Source organism: Neovison vison, chromosome 5, assembly GCF_020171115.1.
Source record: "Neovison vison isolate M4711 chromosome 5, ASM_NN_V1, whole genome shotgun sequence".
Lineage (NCBI taxonomy): Eukaryota > Metazoa > Chordata > Mammalia > Carnivora > Mustelidae > Neogale > Neogale vison.
This window is the reverse complement of record NC_058095.1, coordinates 104501096-104526543: the sequence shown is the minus strand read 5'-3', so window position 1 is coordinate 104526543 and position 25448 is coordinate 104501096. Positions and strand designations below refer to the sequence as shown.

General features: G+C 42.3%; 2 protein-coding genes across 4 annotated transcripts in view; one reads left to right on the top strand and one right to left on the bottom strand.

The window, feature by feature from the left end:
• Nucleotides 1-8604, bottom strand: part of ATP7B (ATPase copper transporting beta) — a 72214-nt gene extending 63610 nt beyond the window's left edge. For 2 of the 3 annotated variants that reach the window (XM_044249657.1, XM_044249659.1), the window contains exons 1-2: nucleotides 8333-8604; nucleotides 7913-8016 (exon numbers count right to left, since the gene is read on the bottom strand). The gene's annotated coding sequence lies outside the window, so the exon portion shown is untranslated. The other variant, XM_044249658.1, reaches the window with a different exon arrangement.
• Nucleotides 8605-8901: 297 nt separating this feature from the next.
• ALG11 (ALG11 alpha-1,2-mannosyltransferase) lies at nucleotides 8902-24687 on the top strand. The gene is made up of 4 exons (XM_044249656.1): nucleotides 8902-8982; nucleotides 15063-15293; nucleotides 18559-19490; nucleotides 22210-24687. The coding sequence occupies exons 1-4, from the start codon at nucleotides 8939-8941 to the stop codon at nucleotides 22479-22481; spliced, it is 1479 nt and encodes a 492-aa protein (XP_044105591.1). The 5' UTR covers nucleotides 8902-8938; the 3' UTR covers nucleotides 22482-24687.
• The last annotated feature ends 761 nt before the right edge of the window (nucleotides 24688-25448 follow it).

The following is a 25448-nucleotide window of genomic DNA, read 5'->3' as shown; positions in this document are numbered from 1 at the left end:
CAGTCAAAGACATCATAAGAAAGCTATAAACCAGTATCTCATGGGAATATGGACATGAAAATTCCTCACCTATATTAAAGGAAACCCAGTCCAGCAACATATACAAAGATAACATGCTAAGACCAAGTGGGATTTGTCCCAAGAATGAAAGTCTAGTTTAATATCCAAAATCAATTCATGGGATGCACCACATTGAAAGAATAAAAATCAAAAGATGGACATCCCTATAGACACAGAGAAAGCATGACAAAATCCAAAATCCTTTCATGATAAAAACACTTGAGAAACTAGGAATTGGGAGGGAACTTCCTCAACCTGACAACGGGTATCCATGAAAAACCTTACACCTAACATCGTACTTTATGGTGAAAGACTGGAAGCTTTCCCCAAGATCAGGAACAAGACAAAGATTTCCGTTTATGTAAAATCTTCATAGTAGGGAAATCTCATTGTTGCTTAGGCGTGGGGAGGAAGGGAGTGAGAGCTGAAGGTGTAGGGTTTCTTTCTGAGGTAACTAAAATATTCTAAAATTGTCTGTGGTTGATAAATGCATGTATCTGTGAGTTACATCCCAAGAAAAAAAATTTTTTTAATGTAGTAGAGAGACTATTCAAAGAAGAATTGGGGAAGATATTCCTTTAGCATTCATGGAAACCTAGAGGTTCCAGGTGAGTGGTAAAGTACTAGGAACAGAAGTGGATAGAGTGCCAGTGTACACCAGCAGATTGCTAGTAGCTGCAAAATCCCACAAACCACCCAAATCCTTCAAGGAAAAAGGGTTACTGATGCTATATTCCCACAGTGGCATAATGCATAGTGACAAATCTTAGAAACTCAATGTCCAGTGAATTAAACTACCGGGACTACACCAAAATAAAAAGTTTCTGCACAGCAAAAGAAACCATCAAAAAAAACAAAAAAGCAACCTACCATACTGAAAAAGCAAACTCCCATACTGAATGGGAGAAGATAGTTGCAAGTGACATATCCGATAAAGAGCTAATATCTAAAATACATAAAGAACTTACATAACTCAGGGCACCTGAGTGGCTCAGTCAGTTAAGCGTCTGCCTTTGGCTCAGGTCATGATCCTGGGGTCGTGGAATCAAGTCCCGCATTGGGCTCCCCGCTCAGCGGGGATGCTGCTTCCCTCCTTGCCCTCCGCCCTGCTTATCCTTGCTCTCGCTTGCTCTCTCTCAAATAAATAAAATCTTAAAAAAAAAAAAAGAAATTTTATAACTCAACGCCAAGAAAACACATAATCCAATTAAAAATGAGCAGAGAATTTGAGCATTTTTTCAAAGACATACAGGTGGCCAACAGACCATTAGAGATGTTCAACATCACTAATCTTCAAGGAAATTCAAATCAAAACCACAATAAGATTATCACCTCACACCTGTCAGAATGGCTAAAATCAAAAACACAAGAAACAAGTGCTGGAGAGGATGTGGAGAAAGGGGAACCCAGGCACATTGTTGATGGGAATGCAAACTGGTGCAGCCAGTGGAAAACAGTATGGAGGTTCTTCAAAAAAATTAAAAATAGAAATACCATGTGATCCAGTAATTCCAGTGCTGGATATTTACCTGAAGAAAAGTAAAACATTAATTTGAAAACAGACATGCACCCCTATGTTTACTGTAGCACCATTTACAAGAGCCAAGATACCGGAGCAAATCAAGAGTCCATCCATAGATACAAAAAATGGAGTATCAGCCATAAAACGATGAAATCTTGCCATTTGCAACAACATGGATGGATCTAGAGGGTATACCACTAGGCGAAATAAGGCAGCCAGAGAAAGACGAACACCCTATGATTTCAATCATATGTGGAATTTAAGAAATAAAACAAAGAACAAAAGAGACCAAAAAACAGACTCTTAAATACAGAGAATAAATTAATGGTTGCCATAAGGGAGGTGGATGGAGGAAGGTGAAACAGTTGAAGGGGATTAAGAGCACCCTCATCACGATGAGCACTGAGGAATGTAGAGAATTACGGAAACTCACATAACACTGTGTGTTAATTATAGCTGAATTAAAAATGAAAAACTTTTGGGGCGCCTGGGTGGCTCAGTGGGTTAAGCCGCTGCCTTCGGCTCAGGTCATGATCTCAGGATCCTGGGATCGAGTCCCGCATCGGGCTCTCTGCTCAGCAGGGAGCCTGCTTCCTCCTCTCTCTCTCTGCCTGCCTCTCTGCCTACTTGTGATCTCTCTCTGTCAAATAAATAAATAAAATCTTTAAAAAAAAAAAAAAAAAAGAAACCTTTAAAAATGAAAAACTTTTATTTAAATTAAATAAATAACTTCCCTAATGTAATACCTAGTGAGAAAAGTTAGTCCCAGAAGACTAAAAATACTATGGAAGATTTTTTATAAAGCTCAGAAACAAGCAAAAGTAAATAATATATTGTTCCGGCATTCATATACATGTGATAAAACTTTACAAAAACAAAAAGCCGGGTTACAAGAAACAAAAAACTGTTTTTTTGTTTATTGTGATGTTTTTTAGCTATATATTTGGCTGCACACATTTCTTTTATGCTTAATAAACTGATAGAATAATAAAAGAAAAACCTTAAATGGGAGAGTGAAAAGATGCAAATGCAAAACGATTCTTTCAGAAGAAGGGGAGGGGAGAAATAAAACAAGAGCTAATGGGAGACACCAAGTAAAGGGAGAGATTTTTAAATGGAGGCAAATGGCATGAATCAATAATTTTCTCCCAAAAGGGAGAAATTTGCGGAGGAAAAGACTGGAGGGGAGAGAAGAGATGAAGTGATGAACAGTATGGGCTCCAGAACACATAGAGGAGAAAGGGCAGAGGTCAAGGGTACTCATAACAAAGATGACCTTGAAAAGAAAGCAAGCCCCCTAAGACTAGATGAGGAAATGAGAATAGGTTGTCGAGTTAAATAAAATTTTGGAAGAAGGTTCAAGGAGGTAGGCAGAAAGTGGAACAAAATCTGATACAGTGGTGGCAGTTTTCTCAAAGTAAGAACCGAGGTCATTTGTTGAGAATAAGGAAGGCGGAGATGGAGCACAAGGCTGACTGAGTCGCAAAAGGTTGCCAGAGAACAAGTGAAAAGCATTTGCGGGCACAGCTGAGATTAGAAACAAGAAAAGCTAGCAGCAACAACCACGTGGTTGGCTGACTGTGATAGCTTCTACCACTCCGGTGCAGGAGCAGAGAAGGCAGGCCCGGGTACAGCACTGCCCTGGGGCAGCAGGGAGAGGACCCCCGGGTGGGGGCGGGGTGGCATGGAGATGCTACTGACTAAACCAGTCGGTCTGTCAGGACAGGGAGAGGCCACAGATGGCTGATAATAATGACAGACTCGCTGATGGGCAGCTTTTAAGGCTGTTAAAACACACACACACCATGGAGTTTAGAAAAAAAAAAAATTCCATCAGAGACTGACTGGACTATAATTCACCAAAATGTTAACACTGGTTCTCTGTCAGTTGTAAGAATGGACTTTTTTTATTTCTAAAAATTAATAACCTAATGTAGGAAAAGCAAATAATGAAGGAAATTTATAAATATGCTGACAGTCATCCTAAGAGTGATAAAAGTAATAGTCAATTTTCCCCTTTGGGGCTTTGTTTTCCAAATCTCCCTTATAGAATTAAATTACTTTTATAATAGTAACTTTTTAAAGAATTCTGAGTGTTTCTAATGCCGGGTGCAGAGAACTTTTGAGTTTCTGTGGGGACTGAGGTTTCAACACAACTGATGCATTCTCAATTCACAGATTTCACAATTACTGGTGTTTTTAAATCATATTTACCATGTCAGTTACATCACAATAAAAAGTCGCTCTGCTTTGCCCTTGACTTTATCTCATGACCATTGATCTGCTCAGATTTTTCTCCTTTAACTTAATTTAAAAAAAAAAAAAAAGTCAGACATTTGAGAATTTCACCTGGTAATGATTCTAATCCTATAGATAAAAATAACATCGCACCCACTGGAATATGGACACTTTCCTGCTACCCATCAGTGGCATCAGTGACCAGACATCATGGCCCTGGGCCATCACCATCCTTGCCATGAAGATAAATGTCAGATAAAAAGCATTTAAAATCCAATTCTCTTGCTGCCCCCACCTTCCATCACCCCCAGCCCCGCATGTCCCCCATTTATCCCCAGTTACTCGTGTACCAACTACACTGTGTGTTGCTGGTAGGACTGCCTGACACACTGACACTCTGACACTGAGAAGTCTAGAAAACCCTTCTCTCCTGACACAACAACTCCACAGAGAATGGGACTCTCAGTTCTGCAGCATTTCAGTCACCTTGGGACTGGGTGGGCTGACCCCAGCGAAGGCCTCTATGCAAGTCTCCAGCAGCTCACTTCCCCACTGATCCTTCTTTGGAGGAGCATCTTACACTGTTTGCCCAGGTTCCACAAACTCCCCAGTCTGTGGGACAAAGTCCAAAGACCTGAACAACAAGGCCTCCCCCCATCACCTTTCCAGCCTAGCCCAGCCACTCAGAACAAACCCATCTTTCCATTCCTATCCTCTGGACCTTCACACATGCTGGTCCCTACCTGGGACATCCCTCCCTTCACTCTTCCGTGTGCCCAGCTAACACAGAGCATTTCTCCTTCAACACCTCACTCATGCAACATGTCTTCTTGAAGTTCTTTTTTAGCCCTTACATTCTTGCCTTTGAATGCTGTGCTGTGTAGACAACTGTGACTGTCAGCTCCAAGAGCATGTGGGTGGGCCTCTATTCATCTCTGTGCCACTCTCACACCGCGGCTCTGCTTTGGCTCAGAAACAGAAGCTGCTCCATATTGGTCAGGTGGAATGACCCTGCTCCACAGACCACCACCTCCCCTCCAGCGGCACTGCTTCCCCAGACAGGTTTCTGAAGAGAAAACAATGGCAAGGGAGGGGGAGGCAGGGGAGGGTAGGGAAGAATCTTGCTATAAACCATTCGTTCAAGAATGCCTGTGGTGCACCTATTATTATGGGCTATGGAGAATTTTTTTTTTTATTAAAGATTTTTATTTATTTATCCGACAGAGAGAAATCACAAGTAGATGGAGAGGCAAGCAGAGAGAGAGGGGGAAGCAGGCTCCCTGCTGAGCAGAGAGCCCGACGCGGGGCTCGATCCCAGGACCTGAGATCATGACCTGAGCCGAAGGCAGCGGCTCAACCCACTGAGCCACCCAGGCGCCCCTGGAGAATATTTTTTAAGGTACAAACCTGGGGCTCCTGGGTGGCTCAGCTGGTTAAGCATCTGACTCTTGGTTTCATTCAGCTCAGGTGGTGATTTCAGGGTTGTGAGATCGAGCCCCAACTTGGGTTCCTTGCTCTGCATGGAGTCTGCTTTAGATTCTCTCTCCCTCTCCCCTGCCCCTCTGCCTGCTATGCAAGTGCTTACACACACACACACACACACACACACTCTCTCTCTTTCTCTCAAAATAAATAAATAAAATATTAAAAAAAAAATACAAACCTGGTCCCTACTTTCAAGATGCAGAGTTGCAAAAAACAAACAAACAAACAAACAAAACCACTATATTCAAATAAGTTTAAACAATCATACCAAACAGTATACCAGGTGTCATGGAAGTTGGATAGAAAATACCAACCTGAGAAAGTAAAAAAGGCCTGCCTAGGACTCAATGCCGGATTTGCCTCTTACTACCTATAGTACCATGGGCAACTTTCTTAACTTCTCTCTGCCTCAGCTTCCCCATCTGTAAAGATGAACCCTGACCTTGTATTGTATACTTTCTCTCCTCTCTGCTTCAGCCACTCTGGCTTTCTCTTACTGTTTCTTTAATATTCAGGTTACGCCTGACTTAGGACCTTGACACCTTCTGGTTACTCAACCTACAAGTCTTCTCCCAAATCTGAACCATTCAGATATCTACTCATACAATCATCTCAGAGAATTTCCTGACACCTAAGATAGGATCTCCCCTCCCATGTTATTCAAAATGCCCATAACCCTCCATTATTCACAATGCTTATCAGTACCAAAACCCACACTATTTGTATACCCTTTTTTCTTAAGATTTATTTATGTTTTAGAGATACAGCAGGAGAAGGAAGGGCAGAAGGAAAGGAGAGAATCTCAAGCCAACTCTGGGCTGAGCACAGAACCAATAAGGGGATGGATTGCATGACCCTGAGACCACACCTGAGCTGAAACCAAGAGTCAGACGCTTAACCAACTGTGCCACCAGGGCGCCTCTTTGTTTACCCTTTTAAATTTCTGCATCTCCCTCTAGGGCATAAGTTCTTTGAGGGCAGGGTCTTAGTCTTACCCTGATCCCCAGTGTCCAGAATACCAGGCACATAATACAAAAAAAAAAAAAGTAAAAAAGGTTAAATAAATGGTGGTAAGAGGAAAATAAGACCTATATCAAAGGGTTTTATGCACACAGGGGGATATAAAGTGCTTAACACAGCATCTAGCAGTGGTAAGCTCAATAACGTGGCTAATACTATTATCTGAGGAATCCAGAAGAGGGTGAGGTCAACAATGGGAGAAGCAGTTACCAAAGTTTCCAGGAGAAAGCATCTTGAGCTTGATCTGGAAGGATAAGGATTTTTCTGATGGGTAGAGAGGTGGGGGTGCTGCAAGTGTCTCCCCGTCTGAGACACCCCTCCCTCATGTGTTCTTCACATCTCCATTAAATGCAGAGTCATCACACTAAGAATCATCGATTAGCCAGCCCCTCTCTATAACCATCCATTTATCCACTTACCTTTCATTGCTATACCACCAGAGCCCAAGACAGATTTCACTACAAAAGGGCACACAATAATGTTAACTTGGGAATCTGCAGACCAGCATTTCACTACATGTCTATCCTGAGAAATATCCAAGTGTCAGCACTACAAATCATGTACAAGGATGTCCATTACAGCATGGCTTGTGAGGGGAAGAAAAATTAGAAGCATCCAGAAGGATCACCCACAGGGAAAAGATAAACATACTATGGTATGCACATGGTATGCAGCCATATTGTTCAGAGGTTAAACCAAACAAGACAGATGCTTATGTACTAACCTGAAGCAATCTCTAAAACACAGTTCTCTTGAAAGGGGGTGGGGGGAAACGTTGGAGAATTACACTATGTGGTCTCATTTATGTGAAACAAAACAAAAATTTTAAAACCACCCACATACAAAACCTAAAGATTTCTCTAGATACACATTTTTAAACCACAGTATTTTCAGCTCTTCAACACCATGTTGAAACACAGTAAGTTTTCAATAAATGTTTGCTGAACAAATGAAGACATATGTAAACGAACAGAAAAGGACTAGAGAGTAGATCTGCTTTTCATGCTCAATAATTCTGAACTGTTTGCATGTTTAAGTCACCGCATTAGTTCCTTAAAAAAGAAAAGTTGCCGAGGGCGCATGGGCGGTTCAGTGGGGTTAAGTGCCACTCTTGATCTCAGCTCAGGCAGGTCTTGATCTCAGGGTCCTGAGTTCAGTCCCCCTGTTGAGCTCCACAGGGGGTGTAGAGCCTACTCACCAAAAAAAAAAAAAAAAAAAGTTGCAGGACCTGAATACATCATAAAGAGATCCACGCACTCCGAGTAACTTCTCTAGATAATTAATTTAATCGTTCTAGGCAATTAAGAGCTCTTATACAGCAACTCGACGCTCACTTTACATTTCCAGCTTCAGATCCCTTAACAAAGATGAGTGGAAAAGTGCTGGGTTTTAAATTGCTCCTGCAAACCCCTTAATGTCATGCGGTTTCCGAGGGTGCTCTTGCTACGATCCCCGACTCCCCTGGGGCTGGGATTCTGGCGCCCTGCCTTTCGCGCGCGCGCAGGGTGGCCCAGAAAGGCCGGCAGGTGGGCGTGGAAAGTCCTCCAGATAGGTGTGAGCACACAGCACCCGGGGAAAGAAACTTACTTTCCGACTAGCCTCTTCTCTGGCTGTAATGTCTTTCCTTGTTCAAGCAACCTCCTTCGGGGGAGCCAATTTCTTCGGTGATCGGCCCAGAGCCCGCAGGTCACCTGGTTAGTGGAGGAGAAGCGGGGCGCGTTAAAACCCGGCGAGCAGAGGAGCCGGCTATGGGTGGCATCTCTGCGGCTCGGTTCTCTCACCCGGGCATGGGTCTGGGGACCGGCCCCTGCATTCAGACCAAGAGGTCAGCAGCGCTGGCCCTACGGACTGGTTCAAAGTTGCGCGCCACCGCGCCCTGGCCCTTGGGGGGCAGGGCGGGAATGAGCGCAAGAGCGAAGGGTGGGCCTCGGACCCTCACTCACACTCGGAGGCGGCCCGGCCGGTGCCCCCGGCGGGAGCTGGTCCTCCCTCCCAGGTCTCCGCTACCTCGGGCCGGTGCACTGCGGAGTGGGTCTTCGGCCTCCGGCGTGTGCCGCGAAGGAGAGGAGGGCGGGCGAGCGGCGCAGAGCCGGACCGCAGATGCAGATCCCAGGGCTCGCCAGCCGCCGCCGGGGAAGGTGCGGCGTGGCGGGAGCCGGGCTCGGGTCAGCTCCGCGCCTTGCTCCGGAGCGCCGCTGATCCCAAACGCTGCAGCAGCCGCGGGAGTGAACTCCGCACCCGGAAAATCGATTCGAGATGCGCAAGGGCTTCCCATTGGTCTCAACTGCCGGCGGGCTCTGGGAGGGGGCTTCCAATGGAGGAGGGGGCAGAGGGCGGGTGCGCCGCCCGTTCATCACAGGCCACGCCCCCCCAGCCCGACTCCCACTGTGGCCCCACCCGTTGGGGGGGGCGGGATCCTTTGCGCCACGCTGAAAATTTGGCTCCTCCCCCGGAAGATTTTATTGGCTGGAAGGCCATGGGACGCCACTACTAACATCCAATTGGAACGCACAATGGGCGCCGTGAGGGCGGAGAAAACACCGCCCTCTTCCTTAGGACCCAATAGAGAAGAGGAAGAGGAAAGCGCTTCCTGAGTTCGGGGGTCGAGGAAAGATGGCGACCACCGAAGGGGTTTGGTGCCTGTGCGAGTTGTTGAGGTAAGGAGCAGGTGGTGTGGGTCTGCAGGCGTTTTGTTTCACAGTAATATTTGTCTGCCCAATGCAACTGAAATTTGCAGGGAAGGGGGTCTTCGTGTCACGAATCTAGGCAATTTCCTCAAGGATAGTGGACGCTCTTCCTCTCGCTTTGGAGTCTTCTAATTAGACTGGAGTTGACTGGGTTAAAGATTCAGTTCACCGCGTTTTCTTCGCCTACCCATTCCAGTGAGGGATCGAGGTTCTCTTTGTTTTTTCTCTTCTTCTCTCTCCAATTATTCTTTCATTAATTATTCATATTCAGTCCTCAGTTTTCTTTATGATTGAGCCACGAATCATTTTCCAAACTATCGTTTCTCTCCTTTTAGTAAAGAATAAATTGGCTCTTCCTTCTCACATCGTAATTTCCCCTCTCTCAGTCACCAGAACTGTCAGTGTTAACATATGTCACTTAAGTATGTTAACCTTAAAAGTAAAACAGCTATCCTACCAGCAAAAATGGTTTGGTTTTGTTTTGTTTTTTGTTTTCCGGGAATAGCGGAGAGTTGCATTTTTTGATGCACAAACTATGGCAAAACCATAGGCAAGTCCAAGAAAGGAGAGGACCACTGTGTTTTAGAGAAAGAGGAAGTTGGGGGTGGGGTTGAAGGAGAGTCCTTTAGAAAAGCCAGAGTGGTGAGGATTTCTCTGGCCGAGGTGCAGGAGTATTCTTGTAGGAGATGCGATGTTCACCATTCCCTGTGGAGGCCTATTGGTGATGATTTCTTCTTGTTTAGAATTCTTCTTTGGGGCTCTTTAATTGACAGTTCCTTCACTTTAGGATTTTTATGTTGGAGGCTATGACTGACAGTTCTTCGGGAAATTGACATTTGAGTGATAGAGCTCCTTTTGCGTTGCCCCTTCTGGCCTCCTGACTCCATTTTAGTGAGAGTTCTTTTTATTTTCACAAATACAAAGTTTATGTTGAATCCTTTGCTTCATGATTATCCATTGATCTTTATTTCTGGCTGATGTAAGAATAGTTATGTAAAATTTTATCACATAGGTAATACATTGTTTCTTGTAGAAAAGTTAGGAAACAGATGAGCAAAAGAGAAAATTCGCCAGGCAAGCTACCATCCAGAGGTGGTTATTGTTAATATTTTGGTGAAAAACAAACAAAAAACCAAAAACGGACTTTTCCCCTATATTAGTTATTGAAATACTACTGTATTTTATGTATCTTGCCCTATGTTTATTTTTAAAAAAAAAACCTAGTATATTCCATCTACACAGTTCTTTCAACACCTGCGTATTCAAGTTGAAAATTTGTACTTAACACATAGCATCCTGAATAGCAGTGGATACATATTCTCTCCGATATTCAGGTATTGTTTCTTCATTATTGTCCCCTTACTCCAAAGTCTTTTTTTTTTTTTATCCATTTATTTGACAGACAGAGATCACAAGTAGGCAGACAGGCAGGCAGAGACAGAGGAAGAAGCAGGCTCCCCGCTGAGCAGAGAGCCGATGTGGGGCCGGATCCCAGAACCCTGAGATCACGACCTGAGCTGAAGGCAGAGGCCTAACCCATTGAGCCACCCAGGTGCCCCGCCTTACTCCAAATTCTATAATGATTATTTAAAACATTTTGAATAGGAAATTCAGTTTTCAGAGGCTTCATATTCTTCCCTGCTATTTGAAATATCCCTAACTCAGTCTTTGCACATTATAATGGCTAAAGAAATGTTTGTTGAATGAGTGACTCACTGTTGATTACAGTTATCTTTTTTAAAGCTTTATGTTTCTATGGTAAGCATTATTTAATGGCACATATTTTTAGTTATATTTAAACAAATTCTAAAATGGGTAGTTTTTTCTAAAGATTGATTTATTTTAGAGATGAGGGAGGGGCAGAGGGAGAAGAGGAGAGAGTTGTTTTTTTTTTTTTTAAGATTTTATTTATTTATTTATTTATTTGACAGGTAGAGATCACAAGTAGGCAGAGAGGCAGGCAGAGAGAGAGAGAGGGAAGCAGCCTCCCCGCTGAGCAGAGAACCCGAGGCAGGACTCGATCCCAGGACCCCAAGATAATGACCTGAGCCAAAGGCAGAGGCTTAACCCACTGAGCCACTCAGGTGCCCCAGGAGAGAGATTTCTTAAGCAGACTCCCTGCTGAGCTTGAAGCTGGACAAAGGCTGGATCCTAGGACCCTGAGATCATAACCTGAGCCTGGCGCTTAACCAACTGAGCCACATAGGTGACCCTAAAGTGGGTAGTTTTATTTTTTTTTTTAAGATTTTGTTTATTTATTTGGCAGAGAGTGAGAGGGGAAACAGGCTCCCTGCTGAGCAGAGAGCCCAACGCCGGGTGATCCCAGGACCCCGAGATCATGACCTGAGCCGAAGGCAGATGCTTAACCTGCTGAGCCACCCAGGCACCCCAAAAGTGGGTAGTTTTTAATGTGCAAGTACTATAGGATGTTTAATAAATGTATTTATACTCTGTGTCTTTGAAACTTACTGACTCAATAAAGGACTGGCTCAACTTTAGTCATTAACATGATTTTTTTTTTCTGATTTTAAGTTAAATCATTCAATCTGAAAATATAGCCCATGAGTCTTGCCCACTTAATTCATTAGAAGGAAATGCCATAAAAATCTTTGTACTCTATAGGTCAGCCACATTTTAAATTAAATGGGCTTTTGGCTTGTTCTGGGGAAAGCTTTATAATACTGCTTTAATACATGAACTCATGTATTCCAAATGTTAAATAAATGACAAATCTTACCACTTCTCTCAAACTCTGTTCATCCTTTAAGGCCATGGTTCTCAAAGTATGGTCATAGACTCTAGTAGGTCCCCAGGACCCTTTTAATAGTTCTTCAAGGTCAAAACTGTGTTTATAATAATTTAAGATAACATTTGCTTTTTCATTATCTTTACATTTGCACCAGTAGTGCAAAAGTAATGGTGGATAAAACTGTGGCTTAGCACAAATTGGGCAATGACATCAAAGTGTTCTTACAGTCTTGTGTTTTTTAATACCATGCACCTGCTAAAGCCAGTTTTACTAAGAATGTCCTTGATGAAATAGTAAAAATTATTAATTTTGTTAAATATTAACCCTTGACTTGAATACATATCTTCTTAGATACTATATAATGCCTCCATACTGAAGTATGATGGTTATCTCAAGGAAAAGCTCTTGTATGATTGCTAAGTTGCAAGCTGAATTAGATACTTTTTTTTTTTTTTTAAATGGAACATAGTTTTTACTTGAAAGAATTACCAACAGATAAACTATGGTTTTTCTGACTTGGGTATTTGGAAATGAATGAAGTGATCCTCTCACTTCAAAGAAAACAAGTGACAGAATTTGTTGCTAATAATAAAGTTTAAACTTTCAAGTGAAAATCGGAACTTTCATGGGGCACCTGGGTGGCTCAGTGGGTTAAGCCTCTGCATTTGGCTCAGGTCATGATCTTAGAGTCCTGGGATCGAGCCCCCGTATTGGGCTCTCTGCTCAGCAGGGAGCCTGCTTCCCAACCCCCCTCTCTCTCTCTGCCTACTTGTGATCTCTGTCTGTCAAATAAATAAATAAATAAATAAAAATCTTCTTTAAAAAAAAAATTAGAACTTAGGAAAATTTTTCTCTGCCATTCAGAGCTTGACCACTTTCCAGTAATTAAAAGATTTCCTTGATAAGATGGGTATTGATATTAACAAATGTGATTTGGGGATATTGTTCGATGAAATGTGCCCACATTTGGGAAGTCACCATGAGTTGTGAACCAATAGTTTCCAAATAATCAAGTCTTGATGTTATAAAATCATGTATAAGTAAAAGATCCATTCAAAGTACAAGATAGGCCAATAGATTTCAGTATAACAGTATGAAAAGGTCATTGACTGGGTTTCATATTCCATGTTGTACCTGGCCATTAAGAAATTGCCACTTGTCGGGCGCCTGGGTGGCTCAGTGGGTTAAGCCGCTGCCTTCAGCTCAGGTCATGATCTCAGGGTCCTGGGATCGAGTCCCGCATCGGGCTCTCTGCTCGGCGGGGAGCCTGCTTCCCTCGCTCTCTCTCTCTCTCTGCCTGCATCTCCGTCTTGTGATTTCTCTCTGTCAAACAAATAAATAAAATCTTTAAAAAAAAAAAAAAAGAAATTGCCACTTGTCTAATTTGGTATAATATCACAGAAAAATACTGTATCTGAAAAGACTATTTAAACATACTCCCTTTTCCTACTACATTTCTGAGTGAGCCTGGATTGCCTTCATATATATACTTCATGTAAAACGACGTAGCACTAAGATTGAATGTAGAAGCAGATGTGAAAAGCCACTGTCTTTTAAGCCAGACAGTAAAGAATCTTGCAAAAATACAAAATAGTGTTAGTCTTCGTACTGAATTTATTTATTTTTTTTGGTTTGGAAAATACAGGGGTTTTGTTTTTGTTTTTAGTAAAAATGAATTATATATTAACATGTAATAGATTTGTCATTTCTTTTTAGGATAATTCATGTTTTTAATTCCTCAGGTTCATTTCTCATATGCTTAATATTGGTAGATACAATCAATGTAAATGAGTAATTCTCAACAAGGGGTGATGTTTAGCAATATCTGGAGATAATTCTTATGGCTATAACTGGTTCAGAACTATGGGTTCCAGTGGGTTGAGGCCAGGAACAGAGCCAAACATCCTTTCATGCATAGGATAGCTTCAGCAACAAAGAACTATGTGGTCCAAATGTCAGTAGTGCCAAGGGAAATCCTGATAGAAACAAAAGCTGTATGGTCTTCAGTTATTAAGTTATCTGGAGACCAAATCACTTTAATAAATCAAATACCTCTTCAGGTATAAACTTACTCACAATAAGAAATTACACATGAGAAATTGTTTCCAGACTAAATATGAATAAGATACTTATTTCTCTGAAGAATTTATGTGTTTTCTACTTATGGACAATGAAAACTTTGTAACTATACAAAAGATCCCCACATACGCTTGGGTCATTAAGCCTTTCAGAGCCCAATCTGCTGTTCACTACTATGCACAAACTTAGACCTTCCATATCTTTGTCCCCCACCTGTCACCCCTCCCCACCAAATACTTTAACTGTTTCCCCTTGTCTTGAATTTCAGTATTTAAGTTTTAGTATTTTGGTATTTTTATGCCTTATAAGCTCCTTCTCCTTCCAAAGCGTAGGCAGGATACATTGCTCAACCCCTAACAGAAAAACATACTTTGAAAAATTATTTTAGCACAATCTAAGAGATATCTGAGGAGGTAATAAGATTCTTTATTCAGTCATCAAATATTTAGTGGATGCCTTCTTTGTGCCAGGTGTTATGCTAGGCATTGGCATCCAGTGGTGAGCAAGCCTGGGTCTTCCTTGTGTTTGCAGAGCCGTAGTCAGCCTGGCAGTAAGAGAGCCTTTTAGAAGTCAGTGTGGGAGTGAGTTCACTAATGTGCGTGAAGTAGATTGTTGGTGCATTTTTGGCAATTCATTTAGAGGCACGTGAAAGGCGGCGGTGAATTTAGGATCATAGAAACAGATCAAATGCAGAACTTTTAATAGAAATGGAAGTATCTAAGTTCCTTTTGCCCCGGAAATTGTTCTGTTTGAGGTGCAGTGAGAGAATGAAAATGATTTACTATATCATCAAACTTTTAACTAATTAAAGTTCATTATTGATCATACTGCTTGGGTTCTGTGTCATAATTCTGAGGGTCAGATGCCATTCCTACATGTCTTGTTTAGGTTAGTAATTAAATTTGTTTTTAATCCTTTAACACATACACTGTTAGGAGAAAGGTGGCTCATCATTGATTTTCACTGTCAATTAAAAAGAAAAGTTATGTTGAATTGCTAGCATTCTAGGGCGATTGGAATTAAGAAGGATTTGCCTTTTGATATTGGACATTTTATATGTGTTAGAATATTAAAAATTGAGTATTTTGTTAGCATACTTCCGGCTATAAAAATTTTGTCTTCATTATTAATATAGAAAGCGGATGTATAAAAGGAGACTTTAATTTGTAGTTTCTTTTGAATAGGCATTGTGTTGATTTTTACATTTTCCTTTTTGTTTCAGATTTTTTTATTCATTATTCCTCCCTGGGCTGGCAGTCTGTGGAACTTTATGCGTATGTCTGTTTATTATCCTCTGGGGAATCAGACTGCTGCTACAGAGAAAGAAAGCATTACTATCAACTGGCAAAAATGGGAAAAAGCAGATGGTAGTTGCATTTTTTCATCCTTACTGCAATGCTGGTGGAGGAGGAGAAAGAGTTTTGTGGTGTGCCTTAAGGGCCCTGCAGAAAAAGTAGGTATGCATCTTTCTTAGCTAATTTACTTTATTATTACTATTTTTTAAAAAATCGTTATCCAGATATTTACCTTTCTCTAGTACCTTATTTATAGCCAGGAATTAACTGTTCTTCAATAAGGAAATACTTCTGTTATATGCCAACCCACCTTACAAGATCCTGTGGAATTTTAGTTGATATGATAAAAAATAGAAATGGAGGCACCTGGTTGGCTCAGTTGGTTAAGCAACTGCCTTCGGCTCAGGTCATGATCCTGGAGTCCTGGGATCGAGTCCCACTTCGGGTTCCCTGCTCAGCAGGGAGTCTGCTTCTCCCTCTGACCCTTCCCACTCTCATGCTCTCTCTCGCTTGCTCTCTCTCAAATAAATAAAATCTTTTTAAAAGAATGAAAGAAAGAAAGAAAGAGAAAATACCTGCCCTTTGATTGTAAAATTTAGTGGGGATAACTGTCACCTTGGAAGAATATGTAGAGAAGAACTTGAATAATAAACAAATACACCAATTCATAAGGAGTGCTTTAAACTGAATACTTTTAGTAGTAGTGGCACAGAGGAAATCATCTGTATGAACGCATCTATTTGATTCTGATGTTGAGGTCTTACCAGTTAGATAGTCTTAAGTTACCATGTTAGAAAGAGTATGCTGTTAAAACGGGTCATTTAAAGTTTTAGGCTTCGTTCTCCCTACCTGCACTCCCATCCTCATCCCCAAAATGTTTACTATCCCCTTGTAGAGGAGGAGTAAACAGTAAAGTCCAGGTTCCATTGTTGGATGTATCATAGGAGGAAAACTATTATTCCTCCATGGTTACACTACTTCCTGGCACTCGCCCTTCATCCAGATCCAGAGCCTTCACCCGGAATTCCCTCCACTCTACACTTCTATATTCTCAGCTCATCCTGGCTTCCAGCCACCACCCCTGTATTTCCTCTGCCATATTCCATAACTGCCTAGGTTCAAAACATTTTCTTTAATCTCAGCTTACTATCCATCTCCTTGAGGCCTTCCCTGCTCCTACTCTAATCCCTCCGGTTCTTTGCTTCACATAACTCTGCATTAACTTGTCTAACTGGATTATCTAGCTTTTGAGGGCATTGGTAAAGTTTTGTGATAGCTCTACCAGACATGGACCCTAGATTTTAGCTGAGACAGAGAGAGAAGATAATAAGCAAAGTAGAAAAATATCAAATGGTGAGAAATGCTATGTGAGAAATACAAACAGGATAATTTGTGAGTCCATATTTTAGACTGAGTAATTAGGGAAAATCTCCAAGGAGGTAATACCTGAAGTCTAAATGACAAAAGCAGCCGACATTTACTGAGCATTTACTCTATGCCAAGCATTGTTTGAAGTGTTTTACAGGTGTTAGCTTACTAAATTCTCACAACAACCTTACGAGGTTTTTCCTGTTACTCTCATTTGACTGACGAGGAAATGGAGTTACCAGAGTCCATATTATAAACCACAGACCGTACTGTCTGCCTCAGGAAGAGACAGTGAAGATGAGAAAAGAGAATTCAAAGCAGAGGGAACAGCTCCTGCAAGTCCCCTGGGACCCAGAAGAAGCTTGGCTTGTTCACAGAAAGGAACCCAGTTTGGCTGACCCTGTGGGCATGTGAGAGTGGAGGCAGGGCCCACGTTACACAGGGCTTGAGTGAATAGGGTAAGGAGTTTAGATTTTATTCTAAGTGCTCTGGAAAACCCCGTGAGGATTTCAAACAGAGAGATGTCTTTCTGCGTATCTGTTGTTGCATATCCACCCCAAAATGTAATGGCTAAAACAGTGTATCATTGTTTCTAATAGTGTGGGGACCAATGGGTGCTGTTGGGAATCCCTCATGCCAAGCGGCTGCGGCTAGGTGGCAGCTGGGGTCGAGTCACCTGAAGGCCTCTATTAACGTGTCTGCTTCCTGGGCTGGGACGATTGCAACAGCTACAGCGGCTGAGGGTGGGGGGCATGGGTCAGGCATCTCTGACGTCCCACAGCCTCTCCACATGCCAGCCTTGGGTTTGCACAGAACACGGCAGCCAGACTCCTTACATGGCAGCTGACTTCTCTAGAGCAAGGTAGAAGTTGCCATTCTCTCAGAGCCTGGGTCGAGAAACTGCCAAAATGTCACCTTTGACATAGTCTGATGGTAAAAGGAGTCACAGAGCCTGCTATGATTCCAGGGGAGGGGACATAGATCCCACCCCTGAATAAGTGTCAAAGAATTTGTGGCCACCTCATCAGATGATAATCCCTTTTATATTTTATAAGGATGATTCTGGCTGCTGGGAGGTGCTTTTAGGTGCTTGTCCTTTAGGCCTGCACAACACCCTGTGGCTATCTCTATCAGCACATTCCACGGAGTTGTGTAGTTTTCGGTTTGTATCTCTCTTTCCCCCACTGGACTTAGCTCCTTGAGGGTAAAGACTCTAATCTCTGAATCCCCAGAACCAAGTAGCTCATACTAGATACTAAATAAATGTTTGATGACTCAAAGAATAACTAGAAACACAGTCAGAACAAATGCCAAAAGCATAAAAAGTCAGAAGAGTGTAGTTTTACGTATTTCCATTATAATTCTGTCAGATCTAATTTTGATGGCAGGCACCAGATCTAGCTTTTAGAATCTTATGGCATCTCTCAGATGAAAACACTGCGCAATGCTTTAGTACCTACGGTCCTATCTAAAGATACATTTAGTAAGTTTTAATTCTTGTTTGTGATTATTATTAGTATTTTGTTACCATTTTATATTGAGAGAGTTGTCAAAATTAAGTTTCTGAATATTTCTTAAAAACAGAATCAGCAATTTTTGTGGATGTCTGCTTTATGCAAAACTCTCTCTTTTTTTTTTTTTTTTAATTTGACAGACCAAGATCACAAGTGGGCAGAGAGGCAGGCAGAGAGAGAGGGGGAAGCAGGCTCCCCGCCGAGCAGAGAGCCCGATGTGGGGCTCAATCCCAGGATCCCGAGATCATGACCTGAGCCAAAGGCAGAGGCTTTAACCCACTGAGCCACCCAGGCGCCCCTGTGCAAAACTCTTAGAAGAGGAAATAGCAAAGAACTAGAGGTCTCATTTGGAGGACTAACATTTCACTAGCAGGACAGCAGAAGACTCAAAGAGGAGCATCAGTAGACCAAGTATAATGAATGAAAAATTAGTGGAAGACATTTTTTTCCAATCTAAAAATAACCCTTTTTACGATTGTGAGAAAATAATTATCTACTACTTTTTGCTAATGAAAACCTTAACTATTACATTCTATTTTAGGCATCCTGAAGCAGTTTATGTTGTTTATACTGGTGATGTTAACGTCAGTGGTCAACAGATACTAGAAGGTGCTTTCCGAAGATTTAACATCAGACTCACTCACCCAGTGAAGTTTATTTTCTTAAGGAAACGCTATCTTGTGGAAGATTCACTCTATCCTCACTTCACACTGCTGGGCCAAAGTCTAGGGTCCATTCTTCTTGGCTGGGAAGCTCTAATGCAGTGTGTTCCTGACGTCTACATTGATTCGATGGGATACACGTTCACACTTCCTCTGTTTAAGTATTTAGGCGGTTGTCGCATTGGAAGCTATGTTCATTATCCCACGATCAGCACTGACATGCTCTCCGTAGTGAAGAAACAAAATGTTGGATTTAATAATGCAGCTTTCATTACCAGGAATCCTTTTCTTAGCAAAGTAAAGCTCATCTATTATTATTTATTTGCTTTTATTTATGGACTTGTTGGTTCTTGCAGTGATGTTGTGATGGTCAATTCTTCTTGGACACTAAACCACATTCTCTCCCTATGGAAGGTTGGGAATTGCACTAACATTGTTTATCCACCTTGTGATGTGCAGACATTTCTGGACATTCCCTTACTGGACAAAAAGAAAACCCCAGGACATTTACTGGTTTCCATTGGCCAGTTCCGGCCTGAAAAGAACCATCCTTTGCAAATCAAAGCCTTTGCTAAATTGCTGAATAAGAAGGTGGCTGAGTCACTGCCTTCCCTTAAACTTGTCCTCATTGGGGGTTGTCGAAATGAAGATGATGAGCTGAGGGTAAACCAACTGAGAAGGCTTGCTGAGGAGCTAGGAATTCAAGAAGATGTGGAATTTAAAATAAACATTCCATTTGATGAATTGAAGAATTACTTGTCTGAAGCAACAATTGGTCTGCACACCATGTGGAACGAGCATTTTGGGATTGGTGAGTCTTCCTTTAAGTGACTCATTTGGTGCCATGAGATGTACATTCTAGGTTCTCTTGATAAAATGATAACACTGTGGTAGTTATCCTTATCCAGTTTTAATGCTCTTCTCCCAGTCTACCATGTCAGCTTTATTAATTTGCGACCCTGCAGGATGTGACAGGAGGTAGTCACTAATAATAGCTGATGTTTACTGACAGCTTAGTGCGTGAAGGTCGCTGCTGAGATCTTTGCAATTATTATTTGACTTAATCCACTCTAAAACCCTGCTTCATATAAGTTCTTATTCCCATCTTACAAATAAAGAAACTCGGGCACAGAGAGGTTTTGAACCTGCCCTTGTCTGATCGCAGTAAGAGGTAGAGCTTGGATCCTCATTCAGACAGCCCCTGCTCGTACCTGCCACAGTTTCTCTGCCCCACCTAGCCCCATCTGCGGACTGGGATAGGTTCCTGACCTCATTTCCCTGAAGGGCCAGATCTGAATCTCTGGGTGAGGCCCAGGTAGATGTATTTTGGTAAAGCCCCTCAGGTGATTTGTTAGGCACCAAAACCTGAGCCCACTGGGCTCCTCACAGTGATTCTGTTGGTTCTTTTTTTTTTTTTTTTTTTTTTTTTAAGATTTTTTATTTATTTATTTGAGAGAGACAGTGAGAGAGAGCATGAGCGAGGAGAAGGTCAGAGAGCGAAGCAGACTCCCCATGGAGCTGGGAGCCTGATGTGGGACTCGATCCCGGGACTCCAGGATCACGCCCTGAGCCGAAGGCAGTCGTCCAACCAACTGCGCCACCCAGGCGTCCCTCTGTTGGTTCTTCTACTGATTTCCTACTCATTACTGGAATGGCCTCTCCTCTTTCTGCCAAATCCCATTATAAGTGTCAGACTTTAATCTCCTTGGCCTTTAATTTAGCCTCCCTTGTTTTTTCCAGCACAAATTGCTCTCTCTACCCCTGACTCCCCATTAGGCATACATTTTGATGTAAAATCAAGTACTGGTTTGTGTCTAATGTGGTTCAAGATGTATTTCTCAAGAGGCTGCTTTGTGCCTCACACTGCCAGGTGTTACAAGGGAAAGGGAAGAACATAAAAGTGAAGTTTCCTATACTAAGGCCACAGTTTATCTTATACTCTTGTCTCTCCTTGGTTGGTAGCACCCGACGAAACCCAGACATACAGCCAGAACTTTTTGATTCGGCCCTTCTGCACAGAGTCTGACTTCTGCGCCTCCTTGCACGGAGAGTGACCATTAACTGTGCTGGGGGGTACGGGAGGCAGGAGCTGGTGTTCAAGTACTTGCAGTTCTGTGTGTGCTAACGACCAGTTGAGTAGCACTTTGCTGGACAGGGTCCTAAGAGCTGTGCCCAGGGCAGGGGCAGGGCGACATGAAAGCACCCAAGAGAAACACCTGACACAGATGTGTGAGGTCAGAGAACAATTGCCCAAGGAAATAATGTGCCATGGAAACTGGGGCCTGAAAAGTAATTTGAAGTTAGCCTTGCAGGAGAGAGAATGTCCAGCAGAGGGAGTGGCGTTGTGACCCATGTGACAAAAGGAGCATTAGCGGGCACACTCAAGGTGCTAAGATTTCTGGCCAGAACCTGCACGAGGAACAGCACACCCGTGGAGAGGGGAGCTGGGGCCAGATCACATGGCCACATGAAGCCAGTGGGAAAAGAGAGACTGATTCTAAGTGTTGGATTTTAAAGCTTTCTGTTCCCTCAAGTTCACTACGGTTGCCATGGCGGGGGTACTGGTGAGGAGCAGGGAGAGCCAGACGAGGGAGGCAGGAGGATGTGCTGGGAAGCCTCATTGAGGTGCTGCTTCTGAAGGTGGTAGGCAGACTCACTCGAGGGAGATTCTGAAGCATGACTGAACAGGACTTGGTGACGAACTGGATTTGTTAAATGCAGGAGAAAGAAGAATCGGAGAGGCCCTCCTAAGGCTTTGAGTTTAGACAGCTGTGTGAATGGTGGATGGCTTTTCCCTAGAGATGGCTCCAAGAGGAGAGGCAGTTGACGAGCCAGGTTTCCCATATGTAGACTTAGAATGATCCATGGGACACGGGAGTGTGTGTGTGTCCATTGGATGCTTGTCTACACAAGTGTGCAGCGCGAGTGAGGGACCTGACCTGGGAACACAGACTGAGGAGTTGACATCACTGACCGGCTCATTCCAGAAGGTCCATGGATGAGGGTAGAATTGCCTAAGGAAAGTGTGCCCAGTGAGAGGAAGGCCCTGGTACAAAATGCTGAAAACAAGAACGGTTCAGAAGTGGGTAGAAGAGTTGCCAACAAAGGAGAAAAGAAGTAAAGAGAGGAGGGAAACTTCCTAATGCTGTTGTTTGAACTCCTGAAATTTCGCTTGTGATATCTTTTTACACCTTTTACCTTTCAATAACCATTAACTATCTGTCATCTTGCTAACATTCTGTAGTCTTCTGCCTTGTTTTATAACCTGCAGTGTGTCTGTTTTTTATAGACTGTTCTTTCACCTGCTTGTCTGTTTCAGTGAAGAGCGAAGCAGCATTATTGTGAGGCTTAAAAATGAAAAAACAGAATTATTTGGTGCCGTGGAAGTTTAGTGAGCAGATTTATAGACACAACAGACATTTACTTAAATTTCTCATGAGTGTCTCAAAAATCTGTGGAGACTTCCGCTCATCCTTGTTATGAAAGCTCTCAAATGTTAAAAGACTACATGGTTTTTGTTTGTTTCTCAGGAGTGGTTGAGTGTATGGCAGCTGGCACGATTATCCTTGCCCACAATTCAGGAGGCCCGAAGCTTGACATTGTCGTTCCTCACCAGGGAGAGATAACTGGATTTCTGGCAGAAAGCGAGGAAGGCTACGCTGAGACCATGGCTCATATTCTTAACATGTCTGAGGAAAAGAGACTTCAAATCCGCAGCAATGCTCGGGCATCTGTAAGCAGATTCTCTGATCAGGAGTTTGAACTGGCGTTCCTGTCGTCTGTGGAGAACTTACTTAAATAATGCCATATCTGTACAAATTAAAGATATTTTATATAAAACGGCTAAATACCTTCATACGTTAGTACTTTCCTGAACGTTTTCTGTATTGTAATGAAGTCAGCCTAAACAGTGCTCTCAGCAATACATAGAGAGACAGGATATTTATTTCAATGAAAATGAAAAAAAAAGGCAAAATTACCAAATAGTTTAAATGAAAAGATTTTAGATTAGTATTCTGTCCCAGATTCTGAAAAATATGGATCTGAAAGAAAAAACGAACAGTTGTAATGTTGGTATAATCCCTATTTTTCAGATCCTGTTTGTCCAATCACTGTCCCTTAGAACCCAGGAAAGAGAATTTCCCTTTAGAATATAGGAAATGTGGAAAGGAAAATGGAGAACTGACGATTAGATCAGTACTTTAGAACTGTCCTGACATCTTGGGAACACAGAAAAATTCTGGCATATTTAAATTCTCAATGCTACTGTGGATGACCTTCTTGAATATATCTGACGGTTTTCCTTAAAGAGAAAAGACATTTGAAGCAGGCGTCATCCAGTTCTAAAAGCAGACAGCGAAAAGACAGAGGGACAGTGACTGCCCTGCGGCCATAAAGACAGACAGACAGTAACTGCCCGCAGGCGTTTGTCAGGGGCAGAGGCCCAAAGTCTTTCCATGAGTAGCTTTTTGTTTAGTGCTCCCAGTACATTTGTACTGATGGAAAAGGCTACCCCGGTATCCCGTCACAGTTCCACATCTCGGGAGCTGCAAGTCTGCTTGAAGCTGTTCAGAAGGTCGGAGTGAGAACATCGGGCCAAGTTGCTCTTCTCATAGTGACAATGGATGAACGGGCTCCATCCTCCCAGGTCTCTGTTGGCAGCATCGTGCCTTGGGAGATGATTGGTGGCTTTCAGAAAAGCACTCCAGACTAGTGGTTAGAATACCTGGGCCCGGCCCCAGCATCTTCATTTACAAACATCGGACCTCCTAAGACTCAAGCTGCTTCTTAAAGCTTTTTGAAATTCCAATTCTTCACCTATAATCTGTAGGTGGTAATACCTGTCCTCACTACCTCTCAGTAACTCTGATTTGGAAAGTATGTGAAAGGACCCTGAAAACCAGAACTAAGTTTTTTTTTTAAAGGTACCTTTATAAAGTAATTTCATTAAAAGTAACAATATATAGTAGATGTCTCTTGTAATCAGTCCTCCTTATTAATGCGTGAAGACTCAAGGGAGACTCATGGTTACTGAGTCGGTAGCTAGGACTACTGTGCTGAATCACTAGCAGTGATTAAAAGTATGTGGATATGCAGATAGGGCTCAAGAGACCTACAACACTTGGTGTTTTCTGCATACATAATTAGCTCCTTCTAGTTCAGTGAATGGACCTCTTGCACAGTCTGATACGTGTGTGTGTAAGGGGCCTGGGAAACTCCTCATCCAGTCAGGGACGCCGCCAGCTTCATCATCTGCTCCCAGTTACACTGTTGACTCGTCTGTGGGCCACCTCTGTCATCAGCTGGAAAAGCAGCAAAACAGAGTCCCAGGATGGTGGGACACAACACAGCTTTGGGTGGAGATGATTCAGTTTAGAAGAAGAAAACGGGTGGACACTGGAGCTGGAAGGAACCCTACAAATCCTCAGGTCCAGTTTCTCATTTTCAGCTTTACAGACAAGAACACTTCAAAGACCTTAAGACTCCAGTCTCACAAAGCTGTTTAAGGACAAAATCAGGATTATAAGTGGGTGCTCTGACTCCAGCCCAGTTCATTTTCTTATCTTGTAGCTAGTCTTGGGGCAAGATTTGCGCCACTGTGCCCACAGTCTACCCTTCTACCCTCAGAAAACCATAGGATTAAAAAATCGAAGTGGACTAAGCAGAAGGAAAGGATGCAATATAGGAAAAAAGGATTCTGAAATTCCATAGAGCATTTTTAATCTTGTTTCTTCAAAATTATTTTTGTCACACACATCACTGGAAACATACTTCGCATATCTGTTCACTTTCCCTATTGCTAGTGTGGTTATTATGTGTCTTTTTTCCAGAATGACTGATAACCATGAAGTGTCAGCTACTGTCTGTCTGGAGAACTTCTGAGTGACTGTTCATCCCTATAAAACATGGTTTTTGAGTGGTCCAAACATGGTATATTTCGAGCCCCCAGCAGTGGGGATTCACATTCTTATTTGGGTTGTACATAATAAAATACATGTAACATGTTCTTTGCATAGTAATCTCTTTGTGTCTAATAGGATTTTGATTTAATAGATACAAAATGTGTTTGTATCTGTTATATAAAGTAATTTTCATTATCTTGGATACTTTCCTCCATTTGGTACATATGCACCCCCCTGCACTCTCCCAATGCTGAATTATTACCTACTACTAGTATTTCTTAAGCTCCATGTGCCAGGAAGGAAGAAAGGGAGGGAGGGAAGGAGGGAAGAGAAAAAGGAAAGGAAATGGAAAGAAAGAGAAAGAACTTAAAGGTAAAATTGTCTTGCCTCTGGTACCCAAGAAAAATAGGTTGTCAGGTTTAATAGACATTTTTCTCTTAACGAATATTTCAGACCTACAAAACACTGCAGAGCTTCCTACACGTTATTTTAATAATTTTCAGGGTTTTTTTACAAAGTCGTCTTATAGACAAAATTATGAGAGAGTGGTCAGGGTAATTATAAATGTTTCAGAATACTTGTGTTTTATTATGTATATGTACCCTAGACTTCAGGACTATGATATAATATAGAATGTCTGCTAAATCTTTCAATAGATTTGGGTACAACAAGATAGTTACCCACAACAAGAAGTTATGCAAATTACTAAAATCAAATTACAGGCTTGTAATTTTACCTCTCCCACTGTTCCTCAGCTGATTTTCTTCTCTGTCCCCACCCTTACTCTGAGGCCATTATTGACTTTAAAGAAGCATCAGTTCTAATAGTTGAGGGCTTTATGCTCACTTGTACTATACATGTTACCA

Bases quoted from the DNA above. Each gene is read 5' to 3' on its own strand.
- ALG11 (XM_044249656.1), top strand. From the start codon at position 8,939: ATGGCGACCACCGAAGGGGTTTGGTGCCTGTGCGAGTTGTTGAG. The intron at 15,294-18,558 runs GTAGGTATGCAT...ATTCTATTTTAG, and splicing joins TTAAGGGCCCTGCAGAAAAA to GCATCCTGAAGCAGTTTATG. The intron at 19,491-22,209 runs GTGAGTCTTCCT...TTTGTTTCTCAG, and splicing joins GAACGAGCATTTTGGGATTG to GAGTGGTTGAGTGTATGGCA.